Genomic DNA, 17,240 nt, shown 5'->3' on the forward strand with positions numbered 1-17,240 from the left:
TTTTTTTTGAGACGGAGTTTCGCTCTTGTTACCCAGGCTGGAGTGCAATGGCGCGGTCTCGGCTCACCGCAACCTCCGCCTCCTGGGTTCAGGCAATTCTCCTGCCTCAGCCTCCTAAGTAGCTGGGATTACAGGCACACGCCACCACGCCCAGCTAGTTTTTTGTATTTTTAAGTAGAGACGGGGTTTCACCATGTTGACCAGGATGGTCTCGATCTCTCGACCTCGTGATCCACCCGCCTCGGCCTCCCAAAGTGCTGGGATTACAGGCTTGAGCCACCGCGCCCGGCCCAGAATTTTTTTTTACATTAAGATAATTCAGATAATTCAGATTAAATTAATGAGATGCCTTATCTTCGGTTTGCCATATCAACAGCTCATATTCTTTTTTTAATGAAAATATGCCAAGATGGTGAAGAGTTGATGAGGCACGTTCATACCAGCTGCTAGAATTCTATATTGGCTCATCCTGTTTGGTGAGAAGTATGATAATCAGAAGACTAAAAGAATGTTACCTACTTTGTCTTGGTAATTCCTTTGCTGGAAATCTTTCTCAAGTAAACAATTTTTAATTCAAAAGCTACTTATTACATTTTATACACAAAGACATATACTGCAAAATTATTAATTACTGGGGAAACAAAATGAAACAGCTGACATATAGTAAAATAATTAAATTTGGTATAGTCACATAAAAATATGTTTGTGCAGCAGAAAATTGGAATTCATGAGATGGGCAAAATATGAAGACATGTTTTCTTAATTATGAATAGAAAAGTATGATTGAAGTCATGGAAAATATTAATTAAAATTGGAGGAACCTTACCATGCTAATGGCATTACAATGTTAATGGCAGTTGGACAGGTTAGTAATAGGTAATGTCTTGTGTTTTTCTCCATATTTTTCAAATATTCTACAATGAAGATTCATTGCTTCTCTAATAACATTAATATAAGCATATAAATAATTAAAGTTTCATGATTATTCTCACTTCTCATTCTCTCTGAGCTTTGTGTTTTCTTGTGAAGGTAAATCTCCTGAATAAATACTTACTTAGCACATACATCCACTTGGAATTCATCATCTGAAATAGTTACTGTGTGTGGTGCACTGACTTTAACTTCAAACTTGGGCAGCACTGGAAACAAAGAGAAATACACTTTAGCCTGCACAATCACAGGCAAGCAAACTTTATGCAGTCATATAGCTTACCATGATTCATGTACCTTCCATCTCTACGAGCTATGTATCATTTGCCCCAAATTGTGTGGCACCCGTCTACATGGCGGTGACTCACTAATGATTAATTTTTCCTCTTTTTTTTTTTCCTTTTCCCTATCGTCAGAATTTCACATTTGTTGTTGCTGTTGTTGTTTGTTTGACAGTGGGTCTCACTCTGTTGCCCAGGCTGAAGTGAATGGCGCGATCTTGGCTCACTGCAACCTCTGCCTCCAGGGTTCCAGCCATTCTCCTGCCTCAGCCTCCTGAGTACCTGGGATTACAGGCATGCACCGCCACGCCCGGCTAATTTTTGTACTTTTAATAGAGATGGGATTTCACCATGTTGGCCAGGCTGGTCTCGAATTCCTGACCTCGGGTGATCTGCCCGCCTCGGTCTCCCAAATTGCTGGGATTACAGGCGTGAGCCACTGTGCCTGGGTTCACATTTTGTTTCTGTTGCAGTCTGTTAGATATCTCCTAGAAGATTGTGGGGATTCTAGAAAAGTGTATATTTCCTAGGGGGAAAAAGAAGTCAGGAATTAGAATAAGGATACTGGGGAAGGAGTGAGGAGCAAGGAAGTACTGATGAGGAAGCCGACCAGGTCAAGGAAGGGAGATGAAGAAAACCAGATCAAGCTTCACCTCCTCCTGCCTACGTCTAACATAAATGTTTTGTTCCATCCTTTGAACTCTTCATCTACATAGGACACCTACGAATAGCAACTAGTTACCGTATCTCTTAACAGCAAATCGGTGTGTCACTGTCTTTCCTGAGTTTCTTTTCACAACAATCCAGTAATCTCCAAACATTGGTTCTGAAATCAGTTGGAATGAGAGCTGGGTAATATTTCGGAAAGAAGTCACATTTTGCCACTGAAAAATCAGATTGTTTTGAGGATCCTAGAAAATAATGAATAAAAGAAAAACAATTAGAGTTTGTATGAGAGTATTATCCTTTGCTGCTATATTTTGGATAGTTTCTGTAGTTGTTGGAAGTAAAGAAAATGCAACCATTTTATTGTACTGATTATCTCAAGGTGTAGAAATAACATAACTTCCTCAATGCATTCAACTCCATTCTTAAAGTATATCTCACTTAAAACCAAAATGGCTAAAAAATTATATGTAATTTTTTGCTTTTGACTTTTCTAAAGCAGAATTCCATAGTTAAAGAATTAAAAACTTACCGTGCTTGCTCCAGAATGGTGCTGTCCAAAGCGGTGGACTCACACCAACAGGGTGCAAAGAGACTCTTATGTTAACAAATGCTTATAAAAATGGTCACGGGTTTTTGTTTCGTCTCTACATAAGTTGGTCATGAATTGCACACTTTGCATGCAGGAGCTGCTAAATGGAACTTCTTATCACAAGAAAGGATCAATGATGCCAATATCAATACATCTATTAACTTATTAATAAGTAATCATTTAATATTTAATATTAAGAAACAGTTATTCAGCCATGATTTAAAAAATCTTGATTTAAAAGATCTCTGTAAAAAGACAAAGACATACTTCACTACTCACTACAATTTTTTTTTTCTTTTCTCTACCAGGAAGTCTAGAAAACTTGAGGCCAGGCACAGGGGCTCACGTCTATAGTCCCAGCAGTTTGGGAGGCTGAGGTGGGGGGATTGCTTGAGCCCAGAGTTCATAGCCAACCTGGGCAACAAAGTGAGAACATGTCTCTACAAAAAATAAAAATAAAAAAATTAGTAAGGCATGGTGGCTATTTTATTTGTTCCTGTGTAGCTCTGGTCCCAGCTACACAAGAGGCTGAGGCAGGAGGAACGCTTGAGGTCGGGAGGTTGAGACTGCAGTGAGCCACATTCACACGGTTGCACTCCAGCCTCCATGACAAAGCACGACCCGGTCTCAAAAATAAAAATAAAGTATTTAAAATGTCTTAAGGCTAAATTAATATCTCAGACTTCCTTTCAGTTAGAGTCATACAAGTGTTGGTCAATTAAATGTAAGGGGACGTCACTGGTTAAAAATTCTCTCTAAAAGAATCAGCTTCAGCTGGCAGTGAAAATAACATATTGAGGGTGGCAGAGAGTTAAGGAAATTAAGCCTGGATCCTTGGTAGTATTGTGCTGTGGCTTTTCTAACCCAAAGTGCCTACACTCAGACTCAGTGGTTTGTGAAAACAATGAATCTTTACTGGTTTAAGTCAACTTTAGCTAAGCTTTCTGTTTCTTTCAATGGAATATAATGTTAGCCGAATCAGGATGTGATGAAAATACTATTTATGGATTACTGTAATGCAGAAAATAGGAAAATGACTGAACTGATAACTATCCTACTACAAGGATGAACTTAGAGTAAGATACACCCGTATAACAAAGTCAAAGCTGTCTAAATTACACAAAGACTACTTGATGCACATATTAACATATATAATCATTAGTGCCGAGCCTGAATCCTAATGTACCCATCTTCAGACATAGCTAGCAATAATTGTGCATGTTGTATGGACAGATGAAAATACATATGTTGGAGATGGTTGATAGAATTCATTTACTGATAAGCATACAACTTCAAATGCGTTTAAAGATCCCACTGTTCTAGAGACTAGACAGGTAGGAGGAGCCTCCCTCAATTATTTTCTGAAAACAGAGTCAATTTTATAGTAATATTACCTTCTAGACTATTTCAAAATTTTCAGATGTTTGCATTTTCTATTTCCTTAAAACAAGAAGTGGCTAAATTAAGATTGAGAAGGGACAGCAGTCAAAATTAAGCAATTGCAGGCATGGACATCGCTTAGAAAGAGCCCAAGGTTTTATTCTCCATAAAAACCAGGATATTGCACTGGCCACAGGGCTTACACTAAAAGCAGCAGTAGTAGATTTAGAACTTCATCTGATGCCTTACATTGTGTCCGCACATAAAGTCTTCACCTCCCCTTATTTCAGTCATCTTAGTTTCGAATTATGAATCATAAAAACCAAAACACATCATCTATATCTAAACACTTTAAAAGAATGAATGGAAAAAGCAGGTCTCTTACCTGAACTGTGATTAAAGAATACTGAAAGAGGAAAAAAAAATACAGATTGATACTGTATTAGCATATTATTTTTTTTGCCAAATATTGCATCACAAAGATCTAAATATGTCTTAGCTTAAGTATCAAAAACTAGCCCTTACTTCCCCAGGGGACAATGTTTCTACAGCTAAAGATTCCAAGAAAATTACAAATGTGAAAGAAATCCAAAACATCTTCTGGGAAGTAGAAAGCAGGTTCCATGCAACCTATGTTTTCCTTGTATGATGAAAAGATCTAAAAAAGTATAAATCAACTCACTATAAATGAAAGTTTTACATTGAAATGTGAAGTTAGCATTGAAGCTATACCCATAAAGCACCCTATGTTGGAACCTCATTTCCATACTTATGGAAAGCTTCCTGAAGAAGCTTTGTATAGCAATGGATTTGTCTCATTTGTGTAAATTTTCTTGTACAACTAGATATTATTGAACTCACCACATCTTCAACAGGCTTGAACTTGGTATCCAAGGTCACAATGCGAAACTGTACTAAAAGAGAGAGAGAGAGAGAGAGAGAGAGAGAGAGAGAGAGAGAGAGAGAGGAGATTTTGTTGTTGTTGCTCTTTTCCCTGTAGGTATGATTGCTTGTAGATAGAGAAGGTAATTGCCTTGCAATCATGGAATACTACACTCCCTTCTGCCCTGGCTCTGACTTGACCCTTTCAGATTGGGGTTCCACTGGGAAAGATCTCTTATTGACATTTGTAATTCCAGAAAACCATCTTGGCTACTTTTGTCTTCAAATAGAAGTAATCATAAATCTGATAACCTAGGTAAAGCCCTTCTAGTTTCTTTTTTATTGTTGTTGTAAGTAGAAGGTAGCAGAAAGAACACCAAACTGAGATTCAGAAGGTTTTGTTTTGGTCTTGGCTCTGTCAATAAGTCATTGGCTTTCGCGAAGTAAACTCTGTTCTTTAGGACTTAGTTTTCTCATAAAACTAAAGAGTTGGAAGAAAGCATCTATACATTTAACTCCGATTATTATTATGTATTATATCATTTATTGAAAACAAATAGAACTAAAATCAGAATTCTTATACTTAGATTTCTGCTAAATTATATTCTCTCTTTGGACTCACTAAAGTGCTACGATGAATATTATGTAGAAAAAAGTAGCCAAGATAGTTTTCTGGAATTCTGCTAAAATTAATGTTTGCTAGCATCAATGTATTTTCTCAGGAAAATTATGTTTCTCTACTGCCACATGTATTTCACATTTGTCCTTCTATGACTAATTCCGCCACCAATGCTGAAGATATCTCTATGGGCTATCAGGGTAAAAGTTCCCAGTAGCTGCTAGCATCAGCCCTGGTCACAGCAGAGCATCCTGACCAGAGGAATTACAAATGTCAATAAGAGATGTTTCCCGGTGGAACCCCAATCTGAAAGGGTGAAGTCAGAATGCATTTCTGAAGCCAATGATATTAAGGAAACACAGATGTTGACTTACCATTCTCTCCTGGTTTATAGATGGATTTGTCGGTCTGTATAAAGGTTGCCTTCTCCTCTGAAATGACTGCTACAGATCTCCTCTCAGAGATTTGATGAGTATCTCCCTTAGCCAGCAAGGTCATAAAAGCCAACTGTTCAGATGACTTCTGAGAGACCTTTTCATGTGGAAGAGCAGAGAATGGGAAAGTTATTTTTGAATGTTAAGATGGTGAACAATGCCTTAATTTGGTTTCTCAGAATAAAAGAGACTTGTAAACCTATGTTTTCCTAACGGGAGGCAGTGATCCCCTGTTATAATTTCTTTATTTAGCAGGAAGACACTTTATAAGAAGTTTGTTTTTTATATCTTCTTGCCTTTTGTTTATGGTTTTTGTTGCCCTGAGTCCCAGCCCTTCTCTGCTTTATACACTTTCTCTTTCCTCAAACTGTGGAACAATTATACTATCTAAAAATTTTTTTACTATTACCTCATTATCTCTTTTTATAATAGAAGAATGGCAATATTTCACAAGTTTTGTTTCATGTGTAAATTTTCTTTATTTCTTGCCTTCCAGCTATTCTCCAATTTTCTTCCCTACTTTCTACAATTCATCCCAAACCAAGATTCATTAGCTCTGTAAAAATAATTTTTTAAAACTAATTTCATCTTTCGATCTGAAGTCCTGAAACATCATATTCAATGTCTGACCTTGAAATCTGCACAAGCATAGAAGTTATCTTCTTCCACAAACTGGTCAAAAATAGTGGTATTGGATCCATCATATTCTAAGACGACACTCAAGGATATAGATTCATTAAGTTTTAAGAGGTGGAGACAAGCTTTTCCTGTAGAATCACTCTGAATCACAGAAGAGACCCATAGGATGTATTGCCTATGCAAAGAAAGTAACGGACACTGTAAACACATGTAGGAGAAATGGCGAACATCCACAGAAAGCATCTTTACCTTCTTGAAATATTCCTGAAATATACACATTTTTTGTAGATGATATTACAATAAATAGGCACAGAGAAGTATCTTAACAAAAAGATGCCAATTCTCTTTATACTTGCTTCAGATTTATAGAGCAAACAAAACAGCACTCAGACTCAGAAGTTGAAATGATAAAAGCAGAATTAAATTTTAACATGAAACATATTTAATGAGGTCATTTTGCCAGTACTTTACTATAAATAGTGCAGTGTTTCCTTACGGTTCTGAAGCCACGGCAGCAGTAAAATGAAGCAAAATGGTGCTCAAGAGAATAGTAGCCACCATTTTATCCAGATGCCTGAATAATAAAGACTTTCAAGAGAAAATTTCTCACTGTCTCTTTCTCACTCATTAGAAATTAGCTACCTCAGCCCTCCACTTCCCTTACTTCCTCCTGCTCTGTCTCTCTGTCTCTACTGTCGTTTTTATAGTCACATGCAATAGAAGATCAATTACACTTTGGAGCAAGTACCATGGGATTCATCAATCTCATTTAGATCACCTCTCCTGTTACTTCTATGAAAAGTGTCACTTTATATGCAACTTCCTGCTTACGTTCACTGGACCCTGCTCTGCTTTAGAATCGGCAGCACAGGAAAAAACAGAACAAAGAAAATAGTTGTGTGACACTTAGAGGTTCATTAGTTTATTTTAGCGTCACACTGACAGGTATCAAAAGCATTGCTACCTAGGAATTAGCACTTGGAAGAAAAATACCTCTCCAAAGAGCTGGTAACGTACCAATTCCCAAAAAAGAAACTTTCCAGGCTTCTGAGAGAAGTAGCATTACTGGTTTTACCAAAATATTAATACAAACAGATATTCAATATAAGCTTATTTTATAGATAACTGAAACTGTTAAGTTACTCTTTTATAATTTCATAATATAAAATTCAACATTAAATATGTTGATCTGTGTTTAACATTTAATGTGATTTTCTTAGTGACGTTTTCTTTACAATGTTCAATGTCCTTTTCTACCGTCAGTATAATGAGAAAAATGAAAGAAAAGGTGATACACACGCAGACACACACACATACATATACAGACACACAGACACACATATCATTCCTTGGCAAAAGAACATAAACTTTTTAACCATTATTTTGATTGCGAAACGTGTTTTACAAAGCACATGAACCATACCAAGGAAACTAGGAAACTCTTGATAACATCCCTTGTGTGTTATTCTCCCATTTTTATTGTCTTTTCCTTTTTTCTTTTTTTTTTTTAAACATTCCTTTCACTTTAAGTATTGATGGAGTTAATGCATATGGCTTAAAGATTACATTGGATAAGGAAAGACAGAAACTGGGTTTAATCTTTTGGAAACAGGCCTGAAACAGCAAACACAACGGAAAGAACAACATAACCGATTATAACCTAATAACTGAGCAGCTGTAATGGCCCTAAAATACGGGCAGCCATGAGGTCTAGGGAAGCGGAGCTCCTTGTTGACCGTATTTCATGTTCTAGCACAGAACCGTAGCCATAAAAATCCTGACCATCTTGCTCTCTCAGTAGAGTTGAGACATTGCTCTCTTACCCATCCCCACTTAGGATTTTGTTTTTGTGTGTTTTTTCTCTAACCTGCATAGGAGCCCAACTCTCTGAAAATCTCTGTTACAGAAGTCAATCTTTACTTGCTGGCCGGCCCCGCCAATTTTAAGGTTTAATTTCTTTCCATTGGAATATCAAACGATCAGTCTTTATTTTTGACAAATCCTTCCCTCTGATAGCACATTAGAGTATTATTAGAGCCAGTCTTAACACTCCTCTCTCCTTGCTTAATTAAATTGAGTCACTAGCTTCCAAAACAGCTAAAACTTACCAGCTTTCACTCGCCAGCATTCAGGACAAATAGAACCACAAGGCAAATTGTTCATAAATCAAAGCAACCGATTCTTCATTACCAAGGCCGATAAATCTGAAGTAATAAAATGTTTCTAAACTTTTTATTTTTCCAAATGTAAAATTTTTCTGCTAAATAAATGACTTTATTTTTATTTTTTTATTTTTATTTTTTTGAGACGGAGTTTCGCTCTTGTTACCCCGGCTGGAGTGCAATGGCACGATCTCAGCTCACCGCAACCTCCGCCTCCTGGGTTCAGGCAATTCTCCTGCCTCAGCCTCCTGAGTAGCTGGGATTACAGGCACGCGCCACCATGCCCAGCTAATTCTTAGTATTTTTAGTAGAGACGGGGTTTCACCATGTTGACCAGGATGGTCTCGATTCTCTTGATCTCGTGATCCACCCACCTCGGCCTCCCAAAGTGCTGGGATTACAGGCTTGAGCCACCGCGCCCGGCAATAAATGACTTTATTGATCTTAAATTTAATAAAGGCTGTTTACTGCTAATAAAAATACAGGAAAGAATTTTTAAAAATGTACACTCTTAAAATGATTATCTTGGGAACTACCATGTTTTCATGACAGCTTTCTATTCTAATCCAGAATACTCGTAAATAATTTTATTTGATTAACATGGTCTTCAGGTTAAATGGACCCTTACCTCAGAAAGTTCAACATGATTCCAAGAGTACCTGTTGAGTGCATCTTATATAGCTTCTTACAGATAATAAGAATATAGCTTCTTATATGGCAAGAATGCTAGATTCTAGGGATAATGAGATAAATAAGATGCTTCTCTAAAAAAATTGACCTCTTATTAGAGAAGGGAAGAAAGGAAGAACAAAAAGCAAGCAGGAAGGAAAGAAAGAAGAAAGAAAGAGAGGAAAGAGGAGGAGCAGGACGGGAGAAGGAGGAATCAAGGGAGAGGGAGAAGGAAGGAAATACAGAAGTGGAGCACTGGCTGAGTATTTAATATGTAGCAGTCGGTGTGCCATGTGCTGGTATTTACAGTATCTCATTTAGTCCTCAAAACCCACAATTTAGAATTTATTTGCCCTCACTTTTTAGACAGGAAAACTACGTTATCAGAAAAAGTCATTTATTTCCAAGGGTCCCCCAGCTGTAAGTGGTTGGAAAAAATTTCTTTTAACAAACATGGATTGAAGAAGATCAAAGGACATCTTCATATATAAGAATATAAAAGGACATGATAATGTACTATGTCTTTATAAAGTAGGTTTCCGCTGAGCAAAGAAGTATGAAGAACAGACATTACATCACCTTCACTTGACAGATTCAACACTATTTAGGTTATTGGCACTCACTTCTGTAGTAACACCTCTGTTTACTCATTTATTTAGTTCGTTTTTATTTAATGCGCACTGTCTGCCAGCATGACCGTAGATGGCGGGGATGAAAAGGTGAAGGTAATTGTTGGAGTTATTCTAACAGGAAAGACAAAGATTAATTAATTGCACACTTAATTGTTTCATTAGAATCATGGTAAGTGTTACAGAGGAGACAACTATAAAATGTCATGGGAATGCCTGTTGAGAAAGACTAAGTATTAGACCTTGTCCTGGTGATAAACAGAAGAATAAGAATAGTTTCACCATCCACTCAGTGGGATATGTAACTGTAAATTGCAAGGACAAGTGATACTAAGAATATTCTACATTTGAACCTATGAGCAATGCTTTATAGATTCTCATTAAAATTATAAATGAGAAAGTTGAAAAGAAATTCATAAGGAGATAACGCTAGAATTGGAAATATTAACATGGTTAGAAGTTTTCCAGGTAGAGTAGAAACTGAAGAAATGGTTACTGAAGTAATAGCTCTCTAAAGCACATTGTAGAATTATAATCAACTATTGTGTGTTTTGAAAATAATAGTAGGTTCAGTTTTGCTGAAGAAAATAGTGTGGTATGAAATAACATTCATTCAATGAGCCTATTGGAAGAGTTATGGTTACCCTGTGAAAAGTCTTTTACTTGTGCTTAGGAGTTTGAATGTTAAATGAAGAACAGTGGATATTATTATTCTTCCACTCCATAGAGAACAGAAAAAAGTGGGAGTAGAATAATGGTAGGAAAACCACGTAAGAATTTGCATATGGGCATGGTGGCTCATGCCTGTAATACCAGCACTTCGGGAGGCTGAGGTGGGCAGATTGTTTGAGCTCAGGAGGTTGAGATCAGCGTGGGCAACATAGCAAAAACCCAGTACTCCAAAAAAAAAAAAAAAAAAATACAAAACTCAGCCAGGTACAGTGCATTTGCCTATAGTCTCAGCTACTCAAAAGGCTGAGGTGGGAGGATCACTTGAGCCCAGGGTGTCAAGGCTGCAGTAAGCCATGATAATATCACTGCATTCCAGCCTGGACAACACAGTGAGACCCTGTCTCAAAAAAAAAAAAAAAAAATATATATATATATATATATGAATGAATTAATGAATAAATAAATAAGTAAATAAAGTAAAAACATTAAAAAATAGAATTTGCTGCCAGGCACAGTGGCTCACACCTGTAATCCTGGCACGTTGGGAAGCTGAGGTGGCATAACTGCCCGATGGGTTCACACTATCTGCTGCCTGGACAGTTGATTTTTCAGGATGGGGATTGCAATGGAGAAAGAATAATTCATGCAAAGCTGGCTGTGCAGGAGACTGGAGTTTTATTATTACTCAAGTGAATCTGCCAGAGCATCTGGAAATCGAGTTTTCAAACATAATTTGGTTGGTAGGGGTTTGGGAAGTGGAGGGTGCTGATTGGTCAGGTTGGGGATGGAATTATAGGTGGTTGGAATCAAAGGGGGTTGAAGTGAGGTTTTCTTTCTGTCTTCTGTTCTTGGGTGGGATGGCAGATCGGGTTTAGATTATCAGTCAGTGTGGTGTCAACTAATCCACTGAGTGAAGGGTCTGCAAAATAGCTCAAGCACTGATCTTAGGCTGCACAACAAAGATGTTATCCCCAGGAGCCATTTCGGAGGAGGGGGCGGTTCAGACTCTTGGAGCCAGAGGCTGCACGACCCTAAACTGTAACTTCTAATCTTGTAGCTAATGTGTTAGTCCTGCAAAGGCAGACTAGTTCCCAGCCAGAAGAGGGTCTTCTTGGGAAAGGGATGTTACTTTGTTTCAGAGTCAAACCATGAACTGGATTCCTTCCCAAAGTTAGTTCAGCCTTCACCCAGGAATGAACCAGGACAGCTTAAAGGTTAGAAGCGAGATGGAGTCAGTTCTGATTCATTTCACTGTCACAGTTTTCTCAGTTACAATTTTGCAAAGGCTGTTTCAGCCCCTCCCTTTGGGTTTCATAACACCTTATTCCTAAGGTCTAGACTACGAAGATGGAAAAAGGCTGTCGATTACTCTGGCTTCTTCCTGCTGTCAGGGGACGTACTGCGGGTAGCACTTGACCCTAAGGTGAGAGGAGTGGAACCGTGTTGTAGCTGTCTGGGTCCTCACCCAGCCCAGGCTGTGGGGTTCCAAGGCTTTTATGACAAAGGTGGTAGTATATTTATTTATTGTTTTAGTGTAGCATTTAAACAGACAGTGTACTACAAGGTAAATAATGAGGTATAGGGTAAGGAGTGCAATTTCCAGTTTTAAAAGTAAAGATTTGAAAGCATTGGTTTGGGGACTTACAGTCCACAGAAAATTTATGATTTAGTCTAAATTGAAGAAAAATAAAAAATAAACATTCAAAAACAGCTAGCAACAGGTGTACTATAGTTTTTGGAACATGATTTTTCTCTCTCCAGTCCTTATTTGTATTAAAAACAAATTATGATAGGACTGATTTGTTTGCAAAATAAACTTTCGTTTTATTATAGTTGGCCTGATTATTCACATAAGGCACAGCAAGAATCATCTTTTTCACATAGGTTTTTATACATTGGCTTTGATGGAACTCTGTTCCACAGGAATATTTTCAAAGCCAAGCCCAGCCATGGGTTTGTACTCTCAAATAGCTATGAGTTGGGAAAACTCCTCTCCTCTTAACATCCCCTGATAACTTGGGGCTCCTGGTCCTGTCAGCAAGTGACATTTTTTTACTTATCACAGGCCAGAAACACCGTGCTACAGGGAGCGTGTGGATAAAGTATGAGGCAAGTTTCACCAGTGGCTTTTATCGGCTTTACAAGTCAGATTTGATTCCTTAAAGGAAAGCATGCTACTCCAGGTAAAGCCTGGGTCAAATAACCAGTTTTTCCAATTGTGCCCTGTTACAAAAGTAAACAGATTCTGATGGTACTTACACAAATAACTATATTGCCATAAATTAAGGATACTCACAAATTCTGCAGAAATCACGTAGAGATAAACAAATACGCTCCAAATTGTGTTCATAGGAGTATATGTTACTCAATTGCTGCAAGCTATAAATAGCTTAAAAGAGGTTTCCTTCACTCTGAAAAACAAAGCAGAGGATCAACGGCATTTTAAGCAAAGTTAAAAAGGTTACTTTAGACTTTTATTAATTTAGTTCATGCAGTTAACTTCTGTTTGATATTTATGAACACTTCAGCTCTCCGTGAGACTTCCAGAAGTGTATTCCTTTATTCTAATGTCATAATCTGCAAAGTTATCAGACACTTGCAATCAAGAGCCCCTGTCCATGATGCACAGCTGATTATAAAACCATCTTTAAAAGGGAACCACATGAAGACAGCAATTGTCTGTGGATGACAAAAACGTTTTCATCAAAACTAAAGACACAATTGACAAGGAAATTTGTTACCTTTTTGGCACACAATAATTCACACCAACAATTATAATTATTATTGAACACATATACTGAGGCATATCAGAATTATCGGAATTTTATACAATTTTACAACACATGCTAATAACAAATTTATGTAAATATAACCTAAAGAAAGTTAAACACCATTTTATATTTAACAACTTTTTCTGGATGATTTTAATACATTAAATAAGCCAAATGTGTCTTTTGGACTTTAGGGGAATTAATTTTTTTTTCTTTATTTTAAGTTTGAGCTTGATTTTCAAAGGTTTCTTAAGTATCAAAGGTTTAAAATACTGTATATTACAAAATAGAATCTTAAGTTACCATAAGTCATTCATTTAGCCAAAATGATAACTTACAAATTTTCAAAAGGAAAAACCATTATTCTTATAGGAGACTCAGCTTTCCAAACAAGACCCAATGAAGATAGGATGAGGCCAACTATGTTTCCTTTCTCTTGGGAGGTTTCAGTGGGAGGATTGTTTAAATCCAGGAGTTCAAGACCAGCTTTGGCAACACAGCAAGACCTTGTCTCTACTAAATTTACACAAAAACATTAGCTGAGCATGGTGGTACAGCACCTGTCCTCCCAGCTACTCAGGAGACCATAGCAGGAGAATCCCTTTAGCCTGGGAGGTCAAGGCTGCAGTAAGCTATAGTCATGCCACTATACTCCAGCCTGGGAAATAAGAGTGAGATTCTGACTTAAAAGCAAACATTTGCTCAAAGATTATCCTGGCTTACAGAAGTAAGGCCTTTACAATGGTAACATCTCTTCGAAAAGACATATTTTCATTCCAATTATTAGAACTTCAGGTTGTTTTCGGGGTTGACGGTAGGGGGTTGAACAAGAGGGAGAGGGTGGGCTGAAACTGATGGTAAATGGTCTAAAGTTAAGACAGAAAAGACAAAACAAATGAAATGATGATGAAAGTTTGGTATATATTAAGTATGAAGTACTGCAGTACAACAAAGAGGTGATACCGAATTGAGAGTCGAAATCAATCTTACACTCTGGAAAAAACAGATGTAGCTATAGATTTGGAAATGATTGTGCCCTATAGATGACGTTTAATATTGTGCTCTATAGATAACATTATAGATAACGTTTAATATTAACGACATGGATAAAATGATACAGAGAAACCATTTACAGTGGAAAGAAAGGATTTGGAAATGATTGTGCTCTATAGATAACATTATAGATAACTTTTAATATTAAGAACATGGATAAAATGATACAGAGAAATCATTTACAGTGGAAAGAAAAGTAGCCAGTTATAGGAAAGACTGGTGAAGATCTGACTACTCTGCCACTTGAGCTGAATGAGATCCACAGGCATGGGGACTGTTGGTTAATTTCCCTGGTGCCACTGTGTTGAATGTAAAACAATGCCTTGAAAAGTTGCTTTGACATCACATGCTTTACAAATTTTTAAACAACAGAAAACCATTTCCTTGATTTTCCCAGCTGCACAATTAATCATAGTATAGTTTAAGGGTCAAACATAGAGAATGTATTTCAGTTCTTGAGAACATCTGGAACTTCTGGTTCACCTTTATGAAGTGTTTTCACCGACACTACATCTAAAAGTATTGCCCAAGACCAGTGACATGTAGGTAGTTAATTATGCTGGAATATAAATAAAACTGTTCCATTCTTGATGTTGCAATCAATTGAAAGGAAAATCACCTTTTCCTTGTAAAGGAATAAGCTGCTTGACAAGTTAAATGGCTCTTGTTGATGTCACATGTTGATCTCTACCATCAAAGATTGATTGTCAGAGTTGCCAAGAAATTTCTGGGTACAACACCCACCCGTGGATGGGGGATCCAAAAAGAATGGGAAAGAGGCAAGTGGATAGTGAGGAGCCAGGTGAGCGTGTGTGATTTGACTTGTTCTGCAGAGTCATATCTTTTCAACTCTGCAAAGTTCAACAGCGTCAAAGTTATAATTTTATCCAAGGTCATTTAGGACCAGTTTTTATCTTTTCATTTGCCTAAGACTCTTCTAATCCTGAATAATAGCACACTACCCAAGCAAACAGACTGACAGACGTGTAAATAAACAGACAAATGTCAAACAAAGTCTTACTAAATGCAACCACCAACATCGTAGTTCATACATCTTTAATTCTTTTTTTATGTTAAAGAAATGCAGGCTTTATCAGATATATACTGAGGTTGCATAAGATTGGATTCAGGGGAAAACAGTTTCATTGTTAATAAATGCTTAAGAACCACTGATAATATAAATACGAGAATTCTGGACTTGAAAAATGAAGACTTTGTTTCACAACCATAATCCACCAGTGACTAGCTCAGTGACCTTGAGTCAATTGCTTAAAAGTTTTGGGCTTCAGTTTGAATCTACAACACAAGAGAGAACTGTGTTAGCATCTTAAAAAAAAAACCCAGAAAAAACATTAAAATAACTTATATGAGTGATATGGTTTGAATTTGTGTCACTGCCCAAATCTCACATCGAATTATAATCCCCAGTGTTTGGAAGAGGGTCGTGGTGGGAGGTTGTTGTGTCATGGGGGTGGAGTTCTCCCCTGCTGTTCTCATGATAGTGAGTTCTCATGAGACCTGGTTGTTTAAAAGTGTATAGCACCTCCTCCTTCGTGCTCTTCCCCCTTCGGGCATGTAAGACACACCTGCCTCCCCTTCCCCTTCCACCATCATTGCAAGTTTCTCTCAGACCTCTCCAGCCTGTAGAACCATGAGTCAATTAATCCTTTTTTTCTTTATAAATTACCCAGTCTCGGTTATGTCTTTATAGCCGTGTGAGAATGGCTTAATACAATGAAGGTTAAGAATCTCAGGCGATACCTGAATATTTGAAAAGAAGCTTGTTGGTGCAAAAAATGTTTAGTAGGTGACAAATGTGGAAAAATTATCTTTTTCTCAGATTCATCTCAACTTATTCATCTCATCTCATCTCAGCTACGTAACACTCCCTTGCTTTCTTTACTTTAACTAGTGACTCTACTTACCATGTTGCTCAGAAGAATATCAAGGTCATATGGGCCCATATACAGAATTCATGAATACCCAAAGGTATTATTGTAAGACGTATTCTATGCCTACTCATGAAGACCTTGAGGTTGACTTTCACTAGATGTTGAACACACATGATGAGGTTCTCACATGCTGAACTTGCCTGATCTCATTAGACGTCTTTAATTCTACAACTCTTTTCTTTACTACAGAATATAGTAAAAGCTGAAAGTGGTATATGGATGAGATGGTGAAGAATGCCTAAGAATGATTTAAAAACATAGCATTTGTAATTATGAAATTCACCACTGAACCCACTGTCCTGAAAATTTTGCTACCTTACTTGGAGAAGCGTGGCCTGAGCAAAACAGCTGTGATAATATTAGAGATGTAATGTAAGTCTCAATGCAGAGACGTATTCATTGACTCAAGATATACTTATCTGTTTATACTTAAGGTGTTGTTACTGAATGAAAATTAAGAAAATGATACATGGTTTCTTTTCCTCAAGCGTATATGCTTAGTGAGATAAACACACACACACAAAACTACTCCAGATCATGTAAGACAATGGACAAACATACAATTTAGGAAATCTACCTCAAGGAGGGTAGGATCAAACATGATTCCACAAAAGAGGTGCCACTTGAAAATCTTCCCACCTCAGCCTCTCGAATAGCTTCATCCCCAGGAATGCATCATCATGCTCAGCTAAGTTTTGTATTTTTATGTTTTCTGTAGAGACAGGCTTCTGCCGTATTGCCCAAGCTGGCTTCAAACTCCTAGGCTCCAGCAATACTCCCACTTTGGCCTTCCAAAGTGCTGGGATTACACGTGTGAGCCACCATTCCTGGAATAAATTTATTTTTATCTAAAAATCAGAGGCCTTAATCTGATGTTGCATTTCATAACCAGGACTTTAATTCAAACAA

At 37.4% G+C, this 17,240-nt stretch overlaps 1 protein-coding gene across 1 annotated transcript in view; it reads right to left on the minus strand.

Moving 5' to 3' along the window:
• Positions 1 to 16,343, minus strand: part of LOC101038219 (ovostatin homolog 2-like) — a 61,367-nt gene extending 45,024 nt beyond the window's left edge. Inside the window, exons 1-7 of the mRNA XM_074403478.1 lie at positions 16,305 to 16,343; positions 9,936 to 9,997; positions 6,415 to 6,598; positions 5,725 to 5,881; positions 4,711 to 4,763; positions 1,954 to 2,122; positions 1,055 to 1,139 (exon numbers count right to left, since the gene is read on the minus strand). Coding sequence (XP_074259579.1) covers positions 1,055 to 1,139; positions 1,954 to 2,122; positions 4,711 to 4,763; positions 5,725 to 5,881; positions 6,415 to 6,598; positions 9,936 to 9,997; positions 16,305 to 16,343 — 749 coding nt within the window. The remainder of the gene's footprint in view (positions 1 to 1,054; positions 1,140 to 1,953; positions 2,123 to 4,710; positions 4,764 to 5,724; positions 5,882 to 6,414; positions 6,599 to 9,935; positions 9,998 to 16,304) is intronic.
• Positions 16,344 to 17,240: the final 897 nt, after the last annotated feature.

The sequence above is a fragment of the Saimiri boliviensis genome, chromosome 7 (assembly GCF_048565385.1).
Source record: "Saimiri boliviensis isolate mSaiBol1 chromosome 7, mSaiBol1.pri, whole genome shotgun sequence".
Taxonomy (NCBI): Eukaryota; Metazoa; Chordata; class Mammalia; order Primates; family Cebidae; genus Saimiri; species Saimiri boliviensis.